Genomic DNA, 25615 nt, shown 5'->3' with positions numbered 1-25615 from the left:
CTCCACAACCGGTTCCCCAGAGTGAAGGAGAGTACACCATAGAAGTGTAGCAACCATCCATTTACCCCTATGGGAGTTACGAATATAAAGGACAGCGCTTCCTTGGCTATTTTTGAAACTCCCATGGCAATGAATGTAGAGCACCCCGTGTATGCATGGTGTACTCTCCCTCATTTCAGGGGCCCTGTCTTGGAGATAGGAGACAGAGGACCGGCACCTATCTGAAATTGATGCCTAATCCTACAGATATGCCGTCAATGTCTGCGATGGGCAACCCACTTCAATATCGCTTGATCTTTATTTCAGCCCCCACATGGTAAAGTCAAGCAACATATACTAAGCTATATTTTTTACAGCGCTTTAGGGGAAACAAAAAGTAGGAGTCCACATATAAGATCTGATGCCATGGTCTTTTGATATAAGTCAAATATAGCAATGCATGAATGAAATGCACAAATGTAACTTACCTTCCTTAATGACGGTAATAATTGTCATGACATAGTTGTCATAGCTATCACCCTTCTGAATCTCCGTCAGGGTTGCCTTAAAAACTGGAAGTAAATTATTTTATAAGATTTTAAGAACTTCACATAGATATAGTGGATTGCATCTACACTAAAACCTCCAGTGATAGTATTCAATAAAAATGATTCTACCATTTTGTGTACACAGCTGACATGCAGACCTATTTGTCTCTATGGTTACAGACTACATATACCATGAGTAGTCTGATCATGCAGTCATACTTCTTTCCATCTGTCCCTTACTTCTGAATGTTTGCTAGTAAAACAGAAACAAATGGAAGCCAGAGAGTGTAGTTATAGGATGAGGACAGCAGTCACACCTGGGCCTTGGTGCCTGAGAGGGCCTACATGCCTCCTTGACACATAAGAAGACTTCAATATTACAATTGGCACATTGTAGATCAGGGGTCTTGTTGCAGCTTTTGTCTTGGGTTTTAGGAGCTTTACGTTAAAGATGTTTTTCAAGACCAAGAGATCAGTGGAGATCCAACACCCAGGACGTCCCCCGATCAGCTGTTAGCGGAAGCCACAGGTTCCAGAAGTAAATAGTGGATAGAGCCAGAATAACATAGCCCCGTACACTGTGTAGTGATCATTTGCGAATGCTGCAGCTGATGATCCTATTTCAGTGAATGGAAGCAGATTTGCTGTACCTATAGATAGTTCATCAACATGTTAATCTCAGAAAGCCCTCTTTAAGCTCCTGGATGAAGGCTAAAGGTTCATGGGCCCTGGTACAAGAGTTCAGCTTGGGCCCCCCTTTCCTCAGTGCTTTGTGCCCAGGGAGGAGGGAAGAACATAGCCTTCCTGCTGCCTGGGGTAAAAAATTGAAATGGCACAACTCCCCATCCCCCATGCCAAATTCTTGACCCCTTCCCTCCAGCCAGAGATGTAACTTGACCAGCATGCAATTTCTACAATACTGTTGTCCTATTATGTGGCACAAGGGTCCTTTGACCCCCTCAGGCTCCTGGGCCTCTGCACCCCGTATTATAGCTATGCCCCTGACTGCAGGATCAGACTAGACAGAGTTTGGCCTCAATGTGGTGCACAATAAACAACTGTCTTTACTGTGTACTACGTCTTAAAGATGTCCAAATGACCAAAATCCTAGAAGCACTGACATATTTTTTCAAGTTTTAAGAAAATAGATATAAAAAATCCTAAAACATAATATCAATACATTAATAAATTTGGAATAAAGTCTAAGTCTGACTATGAATATGTAACAACATGAAAATCACATTGTAATGATCTTACCATAATCCACACCAGGTTCACAAGCCTTATTTACTCGCTCAAGCGCATTCACATTATCAAGCTGTTGCTGCAAAAAGCAATTCTCTGAAAAATGAAAGGGACAATGAATAGACTCAAAAAATTTCTAAACAAAATTCTTCATACAGAAAAGGAATTAACAAACACTTGGGATGTATAGACCATATCAACCAATTAGTCTTTAAACAAAAAGATCCAGATTAGATAGTTCCCCCATTGCTAAAACTAGATTATAGTTATGTCCTCTTACCTTCTGCACAGCGACATACATCTCCCTTACAAATCTTGCCCAGAAGTTTGCTTCCTTCCTCCAAATGGTAGAATTTAGTGCAACGGTTTTCTGTGGGGTAGAGAAAAATCATAAAAAAAAAGTTTTTTGTACAATTGATTGGCGGGAGTTGATTGGTGTTCTTATGAGGGTACAAAAAATAAGATAATGTTAATGTTAAAATTTTCTCACTATAGTGAGCTGTGGTCCAGGAGGTTGAGACCAATCACACATTTCAATGAAGTGAAAATATAGCACTACACAACGACCATTCAAATGTATGGTCAACCGTGTAATACCATAGTTGGTCCACACACAGAAGAGAGATTTCTGATGGAGAAGATCCATGATGTCCAAATGCTTGTTTAATATATTTTTGCTAGTAACCATGGTAAATCTGGAACCATCTTCGATTTTAGACTGATATGACGTAAGACATTTATTATAAAACAAGTTGAAATGATTAGTCAACCATGTAATACCATTGTTGGTTGAAATGCCCCAGAGAGGGAGTTATTCAAATATTTTTGCCAATACCAGAGTAAATCTGGTGCCATCTTCGATTTTAGTTTCATGACAGAAGACCATCATTATATAGGTTCTAAACATCTACACTTTTATTACTTAAAATAAAGGGGTTATTTGAGACTGGGAACCCCTCACCCACTCACATTTAACATTTCCCTTGTCCAGCACTGAGTTCCCTTTTCTTTTTTTTTTTTTTTACTTCTGGTCCCCGCTGGACTGGAAGCGTGTCGTCTACATCCAAGTCACTGCTGCCAGACAATCAATGACCTCAGCAATGTTGTGCACAGGCACAGCATGTGACTACTGCCAACACCGAGACCATTGTTTGGGCACCACTGGTGATATTTTCATTACTCACAATGCAGCGTGAGTAATGAAAATTACTCACAATGCAGGTAACCTAACATCAGTCAATCCAGGTCCAAGAGGAAACATAAGGAAGGGAAGATATGTACAACAAATAACAAAAATAAAACATTTCATAAAAATATTAACTAAAAATTTCAAAGACTTTCTAATTTTCCGTTTCAAAAGAGTGAAAAATAAAATAAAAATTTACATTTTCATGGCTTGGGTTCTAACTCATAGTTAAAGGGGTTCTCCAGGAATGAAGAAAATGAAAATATGTAAATATTACTTTATTATAAATATATTCCCAGATGCCTTTCATTAGTTATAATGGCTCATTTTGTCTAGGAAGCAATGGTTAGGAGAAAAAAAATGGTCACTGTCCTATTAGTACTAGTGTTGATCACGAATATTCGAATTGAGAATTTTTATTGCGAATATAGGTACTTCGAAAATTCATGAATATTTAGAATATAGTGATATATATTCGTAATTTCAAATATTCGAGATATTTTTATTGCGAATTTTTGTAATGCTAATTTTTATCGCAAATTTTTCAATTGCCGAGTAAAAACATGATTCCTCCCTGCTTCTTGCTTGTGGGCCAATGACTCATTGGCCCACAAGCAAGAAGCAGGGAGGAATCATGACTTTAAATGGAAAAAATGATGAATATTCTAAAAAACAAATATATAGCACTATATCGAATATATTCATTTTTTCGAATATTCGTAATATTCTAAAACAAGAATATATAGCAACATAGCGAATATTCTGAAAAAAAATGAATATAGAGCAATTTAGTTAATATAGTGCTATAATCTTCTTTGTCTAATAGTTGTAATTTTTTTCTGATCTGAAGTTCAGATTGGAAAAACATTTCAACTATTGAAAATAAAGATTGTAGCACTATATTAGCAAAATTGCTCTATATTGCTATATATTCTTGTTTTAGAATACTACGAATATTAAAAAAAAAATAATATACCGGTATTCGTTTTTTTGAATATTCGTAATATTCTAAAACAAGAATATATAGCAATATAGCGGATATTCGAAATACAATGAATATAGAGCAATTTAGCTGATATAGTGCTATAATCTTCTTTGTCTAATAGTTGTAATTTTTTTCTCATCTGAAGTTCAGATTGGAAAAACATTTCAACTATTGAAAATAAAGATTATAGCACTATATTAGCAAAATTGCTCTATATTATATATTTTTTTTTTTTGAATATTCGCTATATTGCTATATATTCTTGTTTTAGAATACTACGAATATTCGAAAAAAATTATATATTTGTTTTTTCGAATATTCGTAATATTCTAAAACAAGAATATATAGCAATATACCGGATATTCCAAAAAAAAATGAATATAGAGCAATTTAGCTAATATAGTGCTATAATCTTCTCTGTCTAATAGTTGTCATTTTTTCTCATCTGAAGTTCAGATTGGAAAACATTTACAACTATTAAAAAAAAAAGATTATAGCACTATATTAGCTAAATTGCTGTATTGCTATATATTCTTGTTATTCGTAATATTCTAAAACAAGAATATATAGCAATATAGCGAATATTCAAAAAAAAAGATTATAGAGCAATTTAGCTAGTATTGTGCTATAATCTTTTTTTTCAATAGTTGAAATTTTTTTCCAATCTGAGCTCCAGATGAGAAAAAAATTACAACTTCTAGACAAAGAAGATTATAGCACTATATTAGCTAAATTTCTCTATATTAGTTTTTTTTCGAATATTCGCTATATTGCTATATATTCTTGTTTTAGAATATTACGAATATTCGAAAAAACTAATATATTCGATATAGTGCTATGACTCATTGGCCCACAAGCAAGAGGCAGGGAGGAATCATGTTTTTGCTCGGTAATTTAAAAATTTGCGATAAAAATTTGCATTACGAAAATTCGCATATTACGCGATCATTACCTTGGCGATTTTTCGAGTAAAAAAAATCGTAGAATATAACGAATATTCGAATTTGTGAATATTTGGCGAATATTCTACAAAATATTTGCGAAATATTGCGAATTCGAAAATGACCCCTGCCGCTAATCACTAATTAGTACACACAAAACCTGCCCTAATCAGATAGGAGGACAAGTTACTTCATAATGCTGAGGTAAAGAGCTGCCTCATCCTCCTCTCTGCTCTACTTGTCAGGGATTATAATCCTGAATACAGTTTAATATGATATTTAGCTGAATCTCTGTAGGAATGGAGCTCATGAGGAGACATGAAGTACAGAAAGGATGGACAGGACAGACTGTGGTAATGGAGTGCTGCTCATTAGGCACATCTGCTCATGAACTCAATTCCAACAGAGATTCAGCTAAAGATCTTATCATATGTATTGAGGATCATAATCCCTGACAATGAGGCAGCTATTTAGCTCAGTGTGAAGTAACTTGTCCTCCTGTGTTATTAGGACAGGTTTTGTGTACTAATAGGACAGCAGCCATTTTGTTTTTTCTAATGATTGCTCCCCAGACAAACGAGCCATTATAACTAATGTAAGGTATTTGAGAATATATTTATAATGAAGTTATATTTAAGTATTTTTATTTTCTTAATTCTCGGAGAACCACTTTAAAGAGGCTGTTGTGACTAGGATTTTACCTGGAGAGTAATAGTCGTACACTGTGACAGATCCAGGCTGTATAAGTCCTACTTCGAAGTATTGATGAAGGTGGAATTTCAGACATTCATCTTCGTTGTGGGGAATCTAAAAATAAAACACAGTTCAAAATAAAACTTCTTTATAAAGTGAGAGATGACAAAGGTGCCTTCTAAAGGAATTTATGGTTGATGAGACACATTTTCTACCCTCCTAAAATGCTGTTGAATGTTAATACAGACACATTATCAAGTTGAGACACCCCCATTAACCATTAATGGGGTATTCCAAACTTGGACATTTATGACATATCCACATGATATTGAATGTCTGATGGACTTGTGTGCAATGTATGTCAAGAATGCCCCTGACCCCCTGATATGGCCCTGAGAATGTCCAACTTTAGATATCTATGGCTAAAAGTGTTCAAAATAGAAGAGGGTTGGTTTGGAAAGCCCAATTCCATATACCCTATAAGGGGATTCTGAACCCTAACTTCCAGATTCTCTCAGAGATTGTATCTGATTTCCAGGAATCCAGTGGCAGAAGATTCTGTGATCATCTCATATTTAAAGAATCGCTTTAAATAAAAGGTATTGGCGACAAGTGGTTGACTCATAAAAACAACTCATGTCCATATTCCTTATTGTGACATTTGGAAGTCATAGATGTGGAGTCTGCCCCCCTCTATGAGCCAAGACAAAGATTTACTCTTTCAGAGAGGTTCACACCCTGGCCCATCCATGCAAAAACAAGCAATTTCTTACCCGGTCAAGGTACATAATCAATGTGCCTTTATCAAATACGCCTTCTTTGATCTCAAAGTTGGAGATGGATCTGTCCACTACTTTTTTAAGCTGTAAATAAAGGAAGTGTTCACTTTTTAAAAATCTTGGAAACATCACATAAAATATATTTAAAAAAGTAACAGACATTTAGATTCTTAAACATATGTAACCTTCAAATCAAATGGGTTCCAAGTGAAAAAAAATGAAGCTGATCAGTTTCATTAGCATTAAACCAAATCTACTGTATGTACAGAATCCTGCAAAAAAAATATATGATATGGACAGCGGGCAATTACTGCAGTTCACTTGCAGCAAACTCACTGCCTGTGGGCACTTGTGATCGCTCATTTGCAGACCCTTAGAACTTGTTTTGGGTGCTTTGGAGACTCTCACAAACTAAACAAAAGTAACGTGTCCCACAGAGCTATATGATCAGTGTAAAGCATCTCAAGTAGGTTACAGACTCCCTTTAATGTTTTCTTGAATACAAGTTTAACGATGATAAGAAGGAAAATTTTGTACTAGGTGGTTATGGCTTCTGTATAATTTCTAATTTGCAATTTTTGTGCCTGGTTTCTTGTACATTATTGTAAGGAAGTCCTTAAAGCTTCTCAATAATTTGCTTTTGATAATGAGACCATTAGTCCCCTCATCATATGGTCTACTCTAAAACATCTGATTAGACCATTGTTTAAATGTCATTAAGGGCTCATGCACACGACCGCATGTATTTTATGGTCTTTAAAACACAGATCCACAAAAATACGGATGTCCGTGTGGCATCCATATTGCATCCGTTTGTTTTCTTTTTGCGGATCCATTGTAACAATGCCTATCCTTGTCTGTAAAATGGACAAGAATAGGACATGTTATATCTTTTTTGTGGAATGGCCATGTGGAACTGCGGAAACAGAATGCACAGTCATTTCCATTTTTTTGCGGACCCATTGAAGGGAAATGTTCCGCATACGGCCACAAAAAAAAAAAATTGAATGGACACTGAAAAAAATATGTTTGTGTGCATGAGCCCTAAAGCAGATGTTCAACTCTTAAACCAGATCGGAACTCACCTTATTAAGGTCATTTATATCTGGAGCATAACCAGTCATCATAGACATATCAATGATGGACATGGTGGCATCTTGGTTCTTAAGGAATCTGCAAAAAGGAACAGATTCTAAATGTAGTCTACTATCTGAGAACTGTACATACATTATATTACTGAATTCTCTTGACACTCCATAGTGATACAACTCCAGTCCAACAAGCATCTTGGATATTTTTTTGCCTCCAGGTAAAGATATTTTCCATAATGCAAATGTTTTACTCCAAAGATCACTCGTTATTTTAAAAAAATGGATTCTTCTTGGATGATAGTGAAGTAAACACCGAAATAATATTTCTTTGGAAATCCCCTTTTATTAGAAGGGTCTCCCAATCATAGACGAAATGAAGAATTACAACGTTCTAATCAATGGACTGGTCATCTAATGCATAGACACACCAGATACTCAAGAGCGAGACACTCTTTCCTCTGTAAAATAGATAAAAGCTTTGAATGTGGACTAAACCAGTCAATCCCAACTAAATGACGACATGTACAATCTGCGGGAAATTTTTACAAAAAGGCAAAATGGGATTGTTTTAATGGTAATGTTATCTAGCAACTCTCCTACTTCCATCCAATATTATTCTACTGAAGTTCACATCAACATTATTAGCTACTTATGGAACTTACCTCGTACAAATAGTAATGGAAACAGTTGAAAGGGCCTCCTTAGGTCTCTTAACTGTGTGGAAGATTTCAAGGATATGTTAAATTTCAAATATGATTTCACTTAAAGGAGTTGTCTGTTTGATTCAAATTCTCCCTCCGATTCCCCACTCTACCCAATCCCTGATCCTTCTGATACTCCATTGTTCCTGGTCCCGTCTAATACACAGAAAATGACTGCTCAGCCAATCACAGGATCACTGTGACCAGTGATTGTTTGAGCAGTCATTTCCGTGTATCAAGAGGGAACAGGAGGTACAGACTAATGGAGACCTGAAAGAAACTTCTGTCTCAAATTGAAGGGGTTGTCCATGGTCTGTGTTTTATCCAGAAACAGTGCCTTAGTTATCCATGGGTTTGTCAAGTGAAGTGGGCTGAGCTAAAATACTAAACACACACCATGTACGGTGCTCTTATTCAGTTTCCAGTGTAGGGCAGTAGAGAGTGGGTTCAGGTGCACCTCTTAGGCTACTTTCAGACCAACGGCACTATGATCTGGCCGCAGACAACACAGCATGCAGCGGTTTGTGTCCGGTCAATTCTCAGCATTTATACTTAACGGGGCTGGCAGGCATTTCAGTTTCATCCAGCAGTGTCGGATGCAGAGAATTTCGGCAGGTTGTTCTCTGCTGGAACAGCATGCCATAATTTACACAGCAGGCATGAAAGTAGCCTTATATAAAAGCTCAACCCTGGGCCCAGAGCAAGTCAACCTTCACAGACCAATCTTAAATATCAAAGTTATTCAGAAAGCAAACATCTCACATGTATGACCAGCTTAAAAGGGTTATCCAGCGTTTCACAAGCGATAGCCCATCACTATCTAATCAGTGTGGGTCCAACGCCCCGCACCCTCCGCCAAGATCTACAGTAGCTCCAGTGCTGGAAGTTTGTGCAGGAACTACACAGTTCCATTCACTGTACAGTGGATGGAGCTGGTTACTGCAGTGCTCCTCCCATTGAAGTGAAATGAGGAGCAGTATAGTAATCAGAGGAAAAAGCTAGACAGCTCCTTTAAAGAAAACTGACTCTGACCTATGTTGAAGCCAGAATGGTATTTTTTTTATTTTCTGCTTTTATGACCATTACGTGTGTCAGATATTTGGTGTCTTTTTTTACACACAATGGGTGCTTTGTATGGAAGATTCTGGTGTTGGAACTGGAATTTGCCATTAGTGAAGCACATAGGATTTATTTCCTACCTGTTTTTACCAGTTTAAAGGCATCTATAGTGTTTACAGGGAGGAGAAGAATATTGGCTCCAAGAAGAAGACATTCCTAGAAGTCTCTGTATTCACTGTATATTTTCTCTGGAAGTCATATACATGACAAATATGGGCTCTACAATTTAATCAAGGCAAAACTTGGGGCTAGTTGTTGTGTCACACATTTTATAGAATAGGGAAATAATGTTTTTGATCATTTTACTCCACTCAATGGTTCTAATGCTGAAAACCACCACTTGAGAAGATGTTGCTATTAACGAAACCAGATTGACTTTGTAAGGTTTTCACTTACACTATTTCTCACTATGCTTATTGGATATCTTATTTGACAAGACCACCCTTCTAGAAGACCATAGTTAATGCCATTTTGGGTGGTCATCCCAAAGAAATTTCACTCTACTTGACTGGAAACATACAGAGGCATGGTGTCATGGATGTGTTTCAGTCTCTGTGTTGTTTGCCTTGACACGTTTGCCATGCATGCTGGTTGCCTGGGGCAACGTGTAGTTTATGCAGCATGTGTGTACACTTCTCCTTTAAGGTTTGTTTCCCTTCCCTGTATGGTGCTTGTGGGGTTAACTACCTGGCTGGGTGTGGTCACTATGTGCTTATATTGCCTGTGGCTAGTAGCTTGGAGTTTAGTTGTCCTCCAGCCTCTGTTGGTGCTGGTCTGGAGCTATGCTCCTGTCCTGGGTATTCCATCTGCCCAGTTATTGAAGGCCACCTAGTGAGACAGCAATGTCATCCCGTTGTTACCATGTCTTCCTACCTTACCTGTTACTATGTATGGTGTGGTTTATGTTCAGGGTTTGTGTTGTATGTCTGGTCTGTTTTGGTGTGTACGGTCCTGGATGGATGCTAGACATTCACCTGTCTGTCTGTGCCTTCAGGGAGAGGGATCCTGGGTAACAACGAGTCAGTGATCAGCTCTGCCTGTGGCCACCATGCATCCTGTCCGCATGGGGGTCTGGGCAGTTACTGTTGTGCTGTATTTCCTTCCTGTTGCTGCGGCAGGTAAGTGCCTAGGATCCAGCGGCCCTTGATGCAGTGGATATTATTTGCCGCTGAGTTCTTACCTGCCGATCCAGTTTTGCTTATCACTGTCTTCTCTTTATATGTGCATGTTATGGGGATTCCTTTAATTGTGGAATGTTCTAGGGGTTAGGTGAACCCGCTCAGGAACATGACATTTGTTTTGTCTTCCCCCTTCCTTGCATCTAGGCTGGTGGGAGACTCCTGTTCATCCATATCTTGGAGGAAGAGGTCGTCTCTAGTTCCTGTTATTATTTCCAGGGATCATCAGGGCGACTCAGGGTCCGAGGTTCCAGTGTATGAGCTGTCCTACCATCTAGGTCCGCTCATATGGATAGGAGTCAGGGCAAAGATGAGGGTGGTATTAGGTGATTCCCTGCTCCCTTTCCCCGGTGTTCAGGCCTAGTTTCTGTTCCTATTTGCCTTCGGTGTTCGGTGGGGAGTTTCCCCACTCCCCACCATAATAGTATGTCTCACTAGGTGGCCCTTAAAAACTGGGCAGATGGAATACCCAGGACAGGAGCATAGCTTCAGCACCAACAGAGGCTGGAGAACAACTAAACTCCAGGCTACCAGCCACAGGCAATATAAGCACCTAGTGAACACACCCAGCCAGGGAAGGAAAACAAACCTTAAAGGAGAAGTGTACACACATGCTGCATAAACTACACGTTGCCACAGGCAACCAGCATGCACGGCAAACGTGTCATGGCAAACAACACAGAGACCGAGACACAGCCATGACACATGGTTAGTGGTTACATCTCTGTAATACTGATCTGTAGTGTCTCCCTGTGGTCTTGTGCATGGTCCTTACATTGGGCATTGACAGGCATGTGCATGAGCCCTACTACTGATCACATTCTCTCTATCCCCACATCATATATAAATATAAAATCACAAAATAATCACAAGATGCAAATATCTTACATTCAGGTTCCTCCTGAATTGTCACCGATACATCAAAGTTGTTGCATGTTCTCTCTTTCTCTGTCTCAAAGGCATGGAAAATGGAAAATACCTGGCAGATGAATAGAATTACATTTGTTAATGATTATCATAAGAAATATGAAAACTATATAATTCTATGGTTGTCTACCGTGCCTAGAATCTGTTAGAATACAGGGTGGGCCATTTATTTGGATACACCTTAATAAAATGGGAATGGTTGGTGATATTAACTTCCTGTTTGTGGCACATTAGTATATGTGAGGGGGGAAACTTTTCAAGATGGGTGGTGACCATGGCGGCCATTTTGAAGTCGGCCATTTTGAATCCAACTTTTGTTTTTTCAATAGGAAGAGGGTCATGTGACACATCAAACTTATTGGGAATTTCACAAGAGAAACAATGGTATGCTTGGTTTTAACGTAACTTTATTCTTTCATGAGTTATTTACAAGTTTCTGACCACTTATAAAATGTGTTCAATGTGCTGCCCATTGTGTTGGATTGTCAATGCAACCCTCTTCTCCCACTCTCAACACACTGATAGCAACACCGCAGGAGAAATGCTAGCACAGGCTTCCAGTATCCGTAGTTTCAGGTGCTGCACATCTCGTATCTTCACAGCATAGACGATTGCCTTCAGATGATACGAGATGTGCAGCACCTGAAACTACGGATACTGGAAGCCTGTGCTAGCATTTCTCCTGCGGTGTTGCTATCAGTGTGTGAAGAGTGGGAGAAAAGGGTTGCATTGAGAATCCAACACAATGGGCAGCACATTGAACACATTTTGTAAGTGGTCAGAAACTTGTAAATAACTCATGAAAGAATAAAGTTATGTTAAAACCAAGCACACCATTGTTTTTCTTGTGAAATTCCCAATAAGTTTGATGTGTCAAATGACCCTCTTCCTATTGAAAAAACAAAAGTTGGATTCAAAATAGCCGACTTCAAAATGGCCACCATGGTCACCACCCATCTTGAAAAGTTTCCCCCCTCACATATACTAATGTGCCACAAACAGGAAGTTAATATCACCAACCATTCCCATTTTATTAAGGTGTATCCATATAAATGGCCCACCCTGTATATTAAATACATGGTGCTCCATAGTGTAAACCATCCTGATCATATGGGTTTGTGCAAAACTTAAGCTGGCACAACTCAGCATTATGCTTGTTTAGTGCACACATAAGACTGCATCTCCTTTCCCACCTGATGATTCACTCAGAACCCATTACACTGATCAGAAGGAACAAAGAGGCGGAATTCCCATTGCTCTCATTTGTCCAGTGAATCACATTAAAAACAATTGTTATTGTTTTAACATTTTGAATAAACTGGACTAAGTACAGCGCCCTGGAATCCACCTCTTTCTTCCTTCGGATAAGATGGAGTCTGCATTAGTCTAAAAGAAATTTCATCAAAGACTCAGGATGTTCCCCAGCAATGCTGTACAGAGCAGTTCTTCATTATCTCTATAAAGTATTTATTACAGGATTGTCTGAAAACACCAACCCCTTCCCTTACCGTCAAAGTGCCTTGACCCTTCCCTTTAGCAGTGACTATAAAGTCTCCAACTTCTTTTGTCTGCAATGAAATAGATTAAGTAATGACAGTCCCAAGAAATTGTATTTCCATTCAACACCAGTGACTTTTCTTTTACTACTGAGCCCATCACATCTCCAGGTTCTTACCTGTTCTGATCGGGCCAGCAGGGCGTTTCCAAGATTGAGACGATGAGTTATACGGTCGGATCTCCCAGGGAGTTGGAAGGAGACGTCCATGTCCAAGTCTTTGAAACCTGGTACATCTATCTGGTACTGAGCAAGGGCTTCAAACTGCATCATAGTGGACTACAACCCAAGAGAATAATGATATAAACAGTGCACCACCATAACCAAAGCACATAGAACAATGCTAAATTTATCAGAAACATGCTTGTGTTCATAGACCATGAGAAGATACTGAAAAAGCATTTAAAAATAATCTAAAAATACATTTTTGCACAATGATAACAAAGGTTTCCAAAGCAAGAAAAAGACGATACCTGTAAGACTCTCCACAATGTTCCACTTTTGGTTACCAACTAACTTGGTATTCTACCACATATCATTCCTATCATTAGGACTTCTCTTGTGCTGCACCCAAAATGCACAACTCACTGCCAAGAACCATTATTATTGCTTTTAACACTCCGAGGTTTAAATATGCCTGCTCCAAGTATGTCACATAACCATTGTCCATGGCCATAATACAACCTGACTTGATCCTAGATATTTCCACTCCCTCCTCTTCACAGCTAGCTGCACTTTAGCATCACTCTGCACTTCATATTTGTATTGGGGTGACTGGTTAATGTAGCTATAATTATAATCCCAATATCAACACAACGGGTTCGTCCCCAGAAATAAATATACACCAGTTTATGTCTAGGCAACAGTTCTTAGAAAAGATGCCTTAAAGGTTGAAAAGGTCTAAAGAAGAGCAACTAAGCTGATAAGGTTTTTTAAAAACATCTATTCTTATGGAAATATATAGAATTTATCTTTTGCATGTTGAGCCAAAATGATCACCACTTGGCATAGGGAGGAACATCCCTTTTTGGCAAGACAGGATCATGCCTTATTCTGGTTTTTAGCTTCCTCTGGTTCAAAAGGGGAAAACAAGTTTCTATATTTTAGCGATACCCCTTCCCTTTACTCATATCATTCTATATGCCTTGGACCTGATGGACATTTTATTTTTCTCCTGTAGAGTGTCAGCTCTTATGGGCAGGACCTCTGTCCTATAGAGTGTAAGCTTTTATGGGCGGGGACCTTTCTCCTGTGGACTGCAAGTTCTTATGGGTAGGAGTTTCTCTCCTGAAGAGTGTAAGCTCTTAAGGGCAGGGACCTCTCTACTATAGAGTGCAAGCCATTATAAGCAGGGATCTCTCTCCTGTAGAGTGTAAACTCTTATGAGCAGGGACCTCTCTCCTGTAGAGTGTAGGATCTCCTAAATCATCCTATATGCCTTGGACCTGATGGACATTTGATTTTTATCCTGTAGAGTGTGAGCTCTTATGGGCAGATACCTCTCTCCTGTAGAGTGTAAGCTCTAATGGGCAGGACCTCTCTCCTGTAGAGTGTAAGTTCTTATTGGCAGGGAATTTTCTCCTTTAGATTGTCAGCTGTTATGGACAGGACATTATCGGTAATTTTATTTGTTTCTTTTCCCAGGTATAAAGCACTGCAGAATATGTTGGTGCTATATAAGTACATATTATCACTGTGTCCACATATTTTCTATACTGTAGATTTACAGTAAATTCACAAAATAGTTTCCTCTGGTGGACCTAAGGTCAAAGTTCAAATTTATAAAAATATCTGCCTTCCCCATTAACTAGTAGAAAGAAAAGAACAACTGTTATTGAAGCCAAAGCATGGGGCTGAGAGAGGTTGACATCTCTCAACATATCCCATGACAGACAAAATCATATTTTAAATATTTTCTGTACAGTTGAATGACTTACTTGTGTGGATCCCCAGATTTCTCCATAGTATCTCTGTTCGGTTATCCATTTCACCAGTGGTCCAGCCTTCTCAAACTCCTTCAACTTCAATAGGGTGAGAAGTGCATAGGAGGTAGCTTCAAGGGATAAGAAGCGAGAGTTTGGTTCATTCCAGTGGTTGTTATCTGTAAAAAAAAAAATGAAAAAGGTTGGGCACAAAAAAATCCATCAACTCAACAATACTATCAACACATCATCTACCACCAATGAAATGAGGTATAAATAACTTCTAATAGAAAGCATTGATCTAACACAAGAAAGAAAATGGATAATTGCTGGTCTTCTACCTGTAGAAGCAGCCATTAGTATCCTGGAGTCCTCGAGTTTGCCAGCTTTAGCCAGTGCATAGGAAGTGATGGCGATGGAGTAGGGTTTCTTCAGGGAGTGATAACGATCGTTTAAATATTGTGCAGCCTTTTCAATGCTTGTAGGAACATTCTGTAAAATAACCATGATTAACAATTGTTAAAAAAATAAGTACAAGCTGTGGTGATTGTATACTACAATCAGGTAAAATTATTTTTTATATGTTTCACTATTTGAGATCCATGTTGCTCATAGGTGTGTTTTCATTTCACAGCACACCATGGGGGTAAGTATGGTATTGCATTTAAAACATAGTAAATGCTATAATTTCTTGAAAAGTTATTAAAACGATTGAGTGTTAGAAGACATATTTAGGCATACTAGACCTATAGTTAGTGGGTTGTCTAACTTTTTTATAAAGCTCACTTACCTGTGATAAAATAAAAGAAAATCCAATACTAGTCACTTGATCCCCCCGTAAAGAAGTTGTATACTCCGCATAACTGCTCTAGCTAGTCACTGGCCCCAGCAGTCTTGTGCTATATACAGCCGAGTGGTGACATGCAGCATATATTGCTGCAGTCAAGTAAAAAATTCCCATCGGTTAGGCCCAGACAGGCGGCTGATTACTTTAAGGGGTATTCCCATCACATACAATAGGGGCATATCGCTAGGATATGCACCCATTGTCTGATAGGTGCGGGTCCCAGAGGTGGAGCGGGGAGAGCTGTGGCTGGAGGACCCCGGGTTTCCCAGGGTCCATCCACCACCTAGCGCTGTTCCCCGCTGCTTTCATACAAGTGAATGGAAGCGCGCCATGCACACGTGGCCCTTGCTCCGATTCATTTCTATGGGCAGACGGAAATAGCTCGACTATTTTCGGTGATCCCATTGAAATAAATGGAGAGTGGCTGCGCATGCGCAGTGTGCCCTCCATTAATTTCCTCGCTCCATTCTCGTTGTAGGTGCAGGTCCCAGAGGTGGGACCCGCACCTATCAAACAATGGGGGAATATCCTAGCGATATGCCCCCATTGTATGTGATGGCAAAACCCCTTTAAGTGGTGAGTATAGGACTTTTTATCACATTTAGGGGCTTTGGGGAGCTTAAAAAAAAGGCATAGTTGTAGAAAATTGTCTAAATTTAAGCCAGCAAGGAAGCTGGTTTACATTTAGACCGGCGGTGAATACACCAAAGTTATGTTAGAAGCCAGGCCTCTACATAACTTTCGGCAGATCCACCATTAGGTAAATGGGTTATTAAGACCGGAGTCTTAAACACTGCTGTTAATAAATGACCCCCATTGTCACCAGAATGTCCAACTTTTCCCTGATTTCCTATTCCCTCACCACTTTTGCAAAAAATTGGGTAGACCATGGGTGGGACAAGCTGTGGGTCAGAGGCAGAATCTCCATGGCCTAACACATTTACCAATATGTGCTTCGGATATCTGGCTCACATTGTACCCGAAATGTAAACCAGCTACTTGCAAATTTCATCTTGTGGTGCCTGGAGATGGTATGCCAGCGAGGCTTCTTATTAAAACTGGCATCAGAAACAACATTATAAATAATTCCCACCACCAACATGGTTTAATCTATTAAAAGACCATGCTACAGTTGACTATGTCATTGATGTTATATCATCTCAACTGTACTTCACAAAAAGTAGGACAATAGTAAAGTGTAGAGAAGTTGACCTTTTGAGGGCAATGTGTTTAATTGAGAGGAGGAACTTACAACTTGGTCTTTACAGGTTTCTTCACTAGTTAACATGGCGATGAGGACGAAGGCTGTAAGACTAGAATCCAACTCAACAGCACCTGTTTTTATACCACCCTATGTAATAAAAAGAATACACTTACATAATGCTACTACAAAAAACGTTCCCAATCTCAGCAGTAGATTTAGAGTAAACTATTTGCAGCATGAAATTATGTGCCTAGTCTGTGTAATTTACCCTACCCACCCCTTAACTTTTAAAATGTACCTCATGTCTGCACAGCTGATCTAGCTCCCACTAAGAGACAGGTCTGCAGCTGCATGTCACCCCTTCCTGTCCACTTTACTCGATTGAAGAGGACCTTTCATCAGTTTAGCCATAGTCTAATTATGGTCTTACCTTATAGGGTGGCCCCCACTGATGTCATGGCACTTTTTTTTTTTCTAAAGAACCCCCGTTCTTCCGCTCTTGGCCCCATTTAGGCGCCTTATATTATAATGAGCCTACTCTGTTATACTAGGCGGAGATTCGCAGTTTTACTGGGGGCGGTTCTCCTCTCCCTGGCTGTGAGCGCATCCAATCAGAGCGCACCGCTCTTAGCCAGTGAGAAGCACATCCAATCAAAGCACAACGCTCTTAGCCAGGGAGAAGCTAAGAGCAGTGCGCTCTGATTGGATGCGCTCACAGCCAGGGAGAAGAGAACTGCCCCCAGTGAAACTGTGAGTCTCCGCCTAGTATAACCGAGTCGGCTCATTATAATATAAGGCGTCGAAATCAACAGGGCCAAGAATGGACGAACGGGGGGGTCTTTGGAAAAAAAAGTGCCATAGCATCAGTGGAGGCCGCCCTACAAGGTAAGACCATAATTAGACTATGGCTAAACTGATGAAAGGTCCTCTTTAAGCCATGTTCACACTTTTAAGATTTCTTTCAGAATTTTGGTGCATATTCTGCATCTAAATTTTTGAAGTATCATCTGAGTTACTGCTGGTAATGCATGTGAATGGGTATCTCACCCAGTTGCTAGCTATAGATAATTTCCATGTAGAAAAACAAGCAGGTGGATTATCTGAGACATGTCTATGGCAAATCCACACTGTTAATATGGCCTTATTGTTGAGGAAGAGATTGGTGACTGACAAGATTTTCTAACACACAATAAAGTAAGAATAAGAAGTATTTTATAATGGTCATAATAACTACTGTATATTGTGTACTCCACAGTGGTTTTCTTGGTCCCAAGTGGTTACCCTTGCTCATTAACCATGTCATTGGGTCATCAGATTTGAGAACCAAGAGAATTATATTCCCATGTCTTCTAGTTGGAATATTCCAGTTTGCTTTTTGTTTTTGTGAAGGCTTTGTACATACCGCCATCTCTTGATGATAGACAGGAAAATCCTCTCTGAATTCTCCATCTGGATTTCTTTTATTTAGAATGAGCCACTTCACTGCATTACATATCACATTTTTCTCAATATCAATCAGACTTGAAGCCAAGGAAAATACTTTGACTACATAAGCAGTGAGCCTGTAGATAAAAAAAAAACATGTTAAGAACAAAGTAAACCAAAATTATACCAAGTAAAATGAGTTCTACTAAGTAGAGGTAGAACTTAAAATGCAATGGGTAGAGTTTCAACAGGTAGAGAAGCCACAGCGTGCAGATCAGGTGTTGGGAATAAGCCACAAAGAAAATGGACAGCAATGTAGACAAGTGACCACAAGTCATGGAGCCTAAATTATTACGACTTTGCATATACCTTGAAAGGAACACGTTGTAAATAAGCTAGATTGGATTTCCACCCATGAAACAGCCTTCATATTTAGGGTTGGGCTCAATCTTACATTACTTCATCTGGCTATGTGGGTGGTGAAGGCTTGAAGGGGAAAGTTCACCTTAACATATTCTGACTTCTCTGACATGTCGTTAGTCAGGGTGTGTCAAGAGTCCCCAACTGCTGAACTTAACAAAAAAAATGGGCACCAACACAGCTGTAGAGTGCTGATCCCTTTTATCTTCTGACTTGGAGGGCTTTTGAGTTCCCAAACCAATAGTTATAATATTTCTTTCACTGTAATGGACCTGCTATGTTCAATAGCATTAAATTCCCACTGCAGTAAATGGGTCTCTGTGAGTGAGAAGATGAGGGCTTGGTCATTGTGTCAATCAAGGGGAGGCCAGAGGACACAGGCATCTACTGATAACATCTTTGTATTTAAGCAAATGTGGCTTCTGCATTTAGTAAGACTACCTTTATATGGTAAAAAAAAGGAGGATAATAGTTTTGAAGGATTATTAAACCAATGGTAAGCACAGTTAGAGATGAGCAAAGTTTTAAAAAATTTAATTTGGCTGCTTCAAATTTCGGCAAGAAATTAAATTTATTACTAATTGCATTCAATTGTATGGAGCAGTCACATTCAGCCTATCAGGGGGTTAATCTGGGGTTAAAACAAAAAAATATATACGCTCACCTCATCCATTTGATCGAGGAGAAGCCATCGTGGCCATCTTTATTGAAGAAAACACGCCAATAGGTGTGCGCACTGATGTGATGATGTCACCACGTCATCAAGCTGGGGGAGTGCTGTGGCATCATCACTGATGACGTCACTTCGCCCACCCAGCATGGTGATGTCACACATCAGAGGGCAGGAGAATTGGGGCACTGTCTTCCATCAAGATGGCCATGAAGGCCTCTTTGCACTCAAATCGATGAGGCATGTATTTTTTTTACCGCCATTTCAGGAAAAATTGATTTGTTATCACAAAGCACCAGGAAATTCGGATTTGTGGCTAATCAAGTTTTTCCTGAAATTCGGATCGAATTCCACTTCTTTAACTTTGATTCACTCGACACTAGTAAATTTGTAAAATACCATGTGCTAGAAGATGTATGGATCCAGGCACCATATGAACCATCTGGTTTTGCAAAAGTCAGTTGCTGAACAACACCTGTCAAAAAAGCACATACAGTAAATTAGTGTACATCTGAAACCAGGAATTCTGCTGTGTCCAGATGCTCTGATGGGACTGAACATATAGGTCATGAATAAATCTAACACCCTTAGATCCATAACTATAGGATTTCCATTAGCCCAGTTCCTGTGTGAAGGCATACAGAGTCCCTATGGTTTTTATTACTGTATGGTGCCCTCATGAGTTTCATTGCTTCTAGAGGAGGATGTTATAAGCATGACCACCACTGATGGACTGCAGGGTGGTCGTAACCATGGAAAGCAGCAGTCTATAATGTGATGGAAAAATGAATCAAGCCAGCAAAGGAGGCAATATGGATAATATTAATACATTAGTAAGTACCTTGTATTAACTTTCTCTACATGATAAATGCCACTTGCTGAAGTGAGACCTGCTTTTGGAATAAAAAATAACAGAAATATCTTACCATTTTTGATGAACTGAGTGGCCTGATCCCTGCGCTGAAGTCCTATTTTTTCCCATTGGTTGCTGAAATCCAAGTAATGTGTGGCTATCAGGGGAGAGGTCATACTCATCATGTTTTGCTCGCCACATCCTTGTGGAGGATTGATCAGATGGTTCAGATTGACACCATCAATGGATTTCTCTACCATTTCAGTTATTGGGCTTCCTGGGTATTGTGAAGGTAAAAGTCATGAGATCAGGCTAGCAAAAGAGTCACTATTTCATGCAATTCATTCTGTACATGTATAGATGTACAGTATATATGTATAGATATATCCTATATACTGGTTATATATGGTCCAGTGACAATTGTAGATATGCTAATCAGAGCTCACCTTGGATGGTAACAATGGTGTCAATTCTTGTATTAGGAACAATATTTTTGGGATCTACTGCTGAGACCCGCTCTTCTTGTACTCCACCTGTATAAGAATCAGCAATAAGAAGAAATTAAAAGCTATAGTGATTTGGAAATAACAACAGCTTAATAATCCATTCTTCATTATTCTGCCCCCCCCCCCCTAAAAAAATAAAAATAAATTCTCATCCACAAGTATATGGTAACACCACAGACTTATACAATTTACAAACCTTTTCGTTCTGGATCCAAAACAACTGATTTCATGGTCTTTGTCAAACGTCTTCCTTCTGGCTAGAAATAAAAAAATAAAAATAAATTTACCATGATGATGGCCAAAATGGGACATCCATGCAAATTTTGTGAAGCCACATCAAACCTTTCTTACGTCGGGAATCACGCATGAAGTTGTGGAAGTTTTTTGTGGCCATTTTTAATGTTCTTTTTATCTGTGTTTTTCTTTTGTGTTTTTTTTTCTGCAGCCATGTATAAAACGCACTACAGAATGCTTTTTTGTTTGTGTTGTTTTTTGTTTTGGTGTTAGAGGGTCAGTGGTATTGTTTGAAAAAAATGACATTTTCTGAGCATAGGACTTTTTTTTTTTGCTTTTCTAAAAAGGCTTATCTAATGGACCTGAAAACATAAAATCATTATAGATGCCACATAGCTTGGTTGAAAAAAAAAAAAAGGCTATCTAAAATTTTCTACAAGCAAAAAAAAAAATGTTGAGCTTTTATGATGATGTTTGAGCTGCAGTTTTTGCTTTCATTGTAGAGCTAATGGGGGACATTTACTGAGCATGTTGCGCCAGAATTATGGCATAAAATGTGCCAAAAAGAATGGCGTTTTGATTTGCGCCAAATATATCAACAGTTTTCTCCATAATTTTCACCATAAAGAATGCATCAAACCAGAAATGAATAAAATGTCAAAGTGGGTGGGGATATCAAAATGGCGCATATGCCTCATGTATCATCCTCCTATTGGCAGAAATGGCTCAAATTACAGACAATTAAGCCGGCTTATGCGGTGGTGTTTTGTGTAGACAGTGGTATTTACGGCATAAAGATGGGGGAACAAGTATTAAAACAGGATGCATTTATTTTTACCTAATATAAATTAGCTAAAAACAGGGTTTTGTCAGTAAATTTACATTCAACAAAAACAAAATTATAACAAAAACATCCCAAGTCAGAGACAAAAAGGCGCAATTTACCAGTGGAAATGTCACAAATATGCTTCAAAAGTCACAAATATGTGTCAAAAGTCTCAAGTGTGGTCAGGCAGGGGTGGCTGAAATGGCGCATTTCGGTTTAAAAAAAAGTTGCATTTTAGTGCCATTGACATTACAATGTTGCAAATCGAGAGAAATAAGAAAATCAAGTTTATTTTCAAAAATGCACATTTTAAAAGTGGCCTGTGCCTTTCAATATATGAAGAGTAACAAATCACCACTTAATTTGCAATGTTAAGATTTTTTTGGTGCAAATTACGTTATTATTGATAAATGTCGTCCCCCCCCCCCCCCATCAGTTTTCTGCTACTGATGAAGCAGAGCAAAACCGCGGTCGGGGAAGTACACAAAGATAATTTCTATAAGCTATTTTGAAGGCTTTTTATCTTGTAAGTAAATAAAAATGTGTTTCGCAGAACCTGTGACTACTGTACTCTACTATATAGTATTTTTTCTCGGACGAAGGATACTGATATAGATGCCGGTGCAGAGGAAAAACTGATACCAGCGATCGACTGCGGCACAGAGTAATGGTGTTGGTGGATAATAGAGACCTGCAGATCATGAAGAAGGATTGCAAGTTTTTTATTTGCAAGAAGATCCAATTTCTCTCCACAAACTTTCTGGTTGTTCCTGCGGCGCAGATCCAATAATGTTGAACTTATTATTCAGTACAATGAAACTTCAAAACACAGAGGGTGGGAAACCCTTCAAGTGAGTACAACTGCCAGACCATTTTTATGTTATCCAATACAACATTAGAGACAATACAAAACACAGACACCCCTAAAATAGAGGCTATATGAGATCCAAAAAGGGAAGAGGAAAAGGGAAGACAGAGGAAAAAGAAAGAGAGAAGAACAAAGAAAATCTTGAAGAATATTGAGCATTTACTATCCTCAGACGCTTTTAATATTTCCATCCTAATTAGAAAATTCAAGGCCTAAGCCCATTGGGCTCTGAACGGCGGTAAGGGCGACCTCCAGTGTCTAGGAATAATCTGTCTAGTCGCTACAATAAAGTTGTGGAGCAGACATTTCAATGTCCCAAAAACACTCCCTGGAAAAAGTGACAGAAGCGCCATCTCTAGGGTAAGAACCAGGGATGAATGGCAAATAAAACTGTATACGGAAATGACATCTTGCCACAAAGGAGAGATCAAAGATCAACTCCACCAAATATGGGACATAGTACCTAGAGCTGAGGAACAACGCTAACACACAGCAGGAACAGAAGAAAACATAAGGTGTAATTTAACAGGCAAGTTTTTAAATACGATTAGAAATAGAAAGTTTATAAAAATAGAATAGGTGATGTAGTCCACTATTCCTGAGAAAGTGTGCCTCCCAGCTCCTTCTCCCAGGTGGCAATGAAATCTGGCTTAGAGTCCCCCATCTCCTCCAAAGCCAACATTTTATAGATCAGAAAAATAGTCTAAGTGGGCGCCGACACTACAAAACAAAGTGATTCAAATGGTCTAAGACGAGAGGATAAAGAAGACATAGGGTCCAGTTTAGAAATTAAACCCCGCAGGCAAAAGTATTGAAGTCACCAAGCACCCCTTCGGTGGTGTTTGCAGCCCAGAACCCTGATGCACATCGTTCACCCTGGGTTCTTCCCCCCTCCTTAAAATGAAGGAGGGGAGATGAACCTGTCCGTCTCTTAAAAAGTAGAGCAGTGAGTGGGCCTGGAGATGCTATCAAACGGGAGGAATAGTTAACCTCTACCAAGACAAGTTTAAAGAGCATAGGAAATGAGAAAGAGGGTGTTTCAGTGAGCCAAAACGCCCCTTTTGCTTGAAAAGGATTAAGGGTATGTTCTAAAAGCCACCCACAGTTTAGAGGACATGTGATGACAGAGATCTAGCACGCATGTTCCAATAGCTGATGTGTTGGAAGTCAGGAAGGCCTATGTCAACTCTGGTTTTAAAGAGTGTAAGTACGGAATGTCTTAAATGCGACCAGGATCTCATCCAAAGTAAAGAAGAAACTATCTTCTTCAGTCTCATAAAGAATAGTTTTGCAAACGGAATTAGGAGGGTTTGAAGAAGATATAATAATTTGGGTGAAGTATCCATTTTACTGACATTATCCCTACCAAACCAATAAAGGAGGAGTAAGGATCATTTATGTAAATCTGTTTCCAGAGAGTCTAAGATGGGCTTATAATTAAGGGGAAAGACTTGGGAAACATCAGAAGGAAGGTAAATTCCTAAGTACTTAATGAGGATTCTTTCCATCAGAAGGGCAAAGCCTCGGACAAGTGTCACACCTCCACAGATAGAGAAATGTTAAGTAATACAGACTTTGGAACATTTAAGTTATTAACCATGCCATACCTCTGAAATTCATGCCTTATTACAGGGAGACAAACCCTTGCTGAGGTAACCTAAAGAAGGAGGTCATCTGCAAACAGGCATAGCTTATGGTCCTCGGCATCCTCAAATGGATCTGTTTTGTCTAAGTGTATTGGCAAGGGATTCCATCACCAGTGCATAAAGGTAAGGGGAGAGGGGACAGTCCTGAATCATCCCATTATGAATTGAAAAAAGAAGCTGAGAGAGTACCATTCACTGTAACCCCTGCAGTGGGTCGACGATAAAGGCCAATAATCCACTTCCGAATGCGACAAGCCAGGCCAATCTGAGTCAACGTGGATTCCAGGAAGTTCCAATTCACCCTGTCAAACACTTTTTTAGCATCGACAGTGATTAAACAAACGGGTTGAGAACAGGCCTTAGCCATAGATATTAAAGACAGAGATTTGATAATGTTGTCTTAAGCTTCCCGAGCAGGGACAAACCCCACTAGTTCACGATGAATCAAGCATGGCATGAAAGGTTGGAGTCTCAGAGCCAAAATCTTGGCATATACTGTAGTTTTAAATCCATGATGATCAAAGATATAGGCCTAAAGTTATAATATAGGATCATTCCCTGGTTTTGGGAGAACTGGAATATGTAACTGAAGAGTAGTGATGAGCAGCATAGGCAATATTCATTTTCGCGATATTTTGAGAAATTTTGGCCTAATATTCGCAAATTTTAGAATTTGTGATCTCAAGTCATTATTTTCTTGATTGCAAAAATCGGCAATGTAATATGTGCGTATTGTACGCGCAATACAGGCGTGGGTCACTTTTGCTACATTTTTAAAGCTGCTAGAAGTTTCTTGAGACTGGAGAAAAATCACAGTAGAGTAATTCCTATCACACTACCTAACACCCTGCACTGGAACCTACCAGCTACACTATATCACTATCTAACCTACACTGACTTTCTCCCACTAACTATCTGTATTATATATATGAGCTAACTAACTGTCTAATGTAATTGACTCAGCAAAGCACAGAGCACAGCAATGTCACTGCTCTCTCTCTCAGAACTGCAAAAAACAGCAGAAAATGGCTGCAGGGGAGGTTCTTATATAATAAGGGTATGCCACTTTCCTATTGGTGGCTAGGGATGTTGCTAAGCTCAGACAAAGATATTGCAGCCTTTTCATTGGCCCACAAGCAAGAAGAGAGGTTACTGATGAAAAAAACATCTAGAATATTCGCGATTATGAAGATATAGCACTATATTCTACATCTATGCAAATTCTCGAAAAGTGCCGATATTCGCAATAAAAATTTGCGATTAGAAT

General features: G+C 39.1%; 1 protein-coding gene across 1 annotated transcript in view; it reads right to left on the bottom strand.

Moving 5' to 3' along the window:
• LOC120986495 (venom factor-like) overlaps positions 1–25615 on the bottom strand; it is a 72270-nt gene that overhangs the window by 3951 nt on the left and 42704 nt on the right. The window contains exons 22-39 of the mRNA XM_040415114.1: positions 20971–21031; positions 20715–20801; positions 20342–20545; positions 19815–19890; positions 18303–18462; positions 16949–17047; positions 15191–15341; positions 14865–15028; positions 13048–13206; positions 12881–12940; positions 11334–11424; positions 8110–8161; positions 7442–7529; positions 6351–6440; positions 5586–5691; positions 2053–2142; positions 1785–1868; positions 468–551 (exon numbers count right to left, since the gene is read on the bottom strand). Coding sequence (XP_040271048.1) covers positions 468–551; positions 1785–1868; positions 2053–2142; positions 5586–5691; positions 6351–6440; positions 7442–7529; positions 8110–8161; positions 11334–11424; positions 12881–12940; positions 13048–13206; positions 14865–15028; positions 15191–15341; positions 16949–17047; positions 18303–18462; positions 19815–19890; positions 20342–20545; positions 20715–20801; positions 20971–21031 — 1906 coding nt within the window. The remainder of the gene's footprint in view (positions 1–467; positions 552–1784; positions 1869–2052; positions 2143–5585; positions 5692–6350; positions 6441–7441; positions 7530–8109; positions 8162–11333; positions 11425–12880; positions 12941–13047; positions 13207–14864; positions 15029–15190; positions 15342–16948; positions 17048–18302; positions 18463–19814; positions 19891–20341; positions 20546–20714; positions 20802–20970; positions 21032–25615) is intronic.

This window comes from Bufo bufo, chromosome 1, assembly GCF_905171765.1.
Source record: "Bufo bufo chromosome 1, aBufBuf1.1, whole genome shotgun sequence".
In the NCBI taxonomy this organism is placed as follows: domain Eukaryota; kingdom Metazoa; phylum Chordata; class Amphibia; order Anura; family Bufonidae; genus Bufo; species Bufo bufo.
Note: the sequence above shows the minus strand (reverse complement) of the source record. Positions and strands in the feature narration are given on the sequence as shown.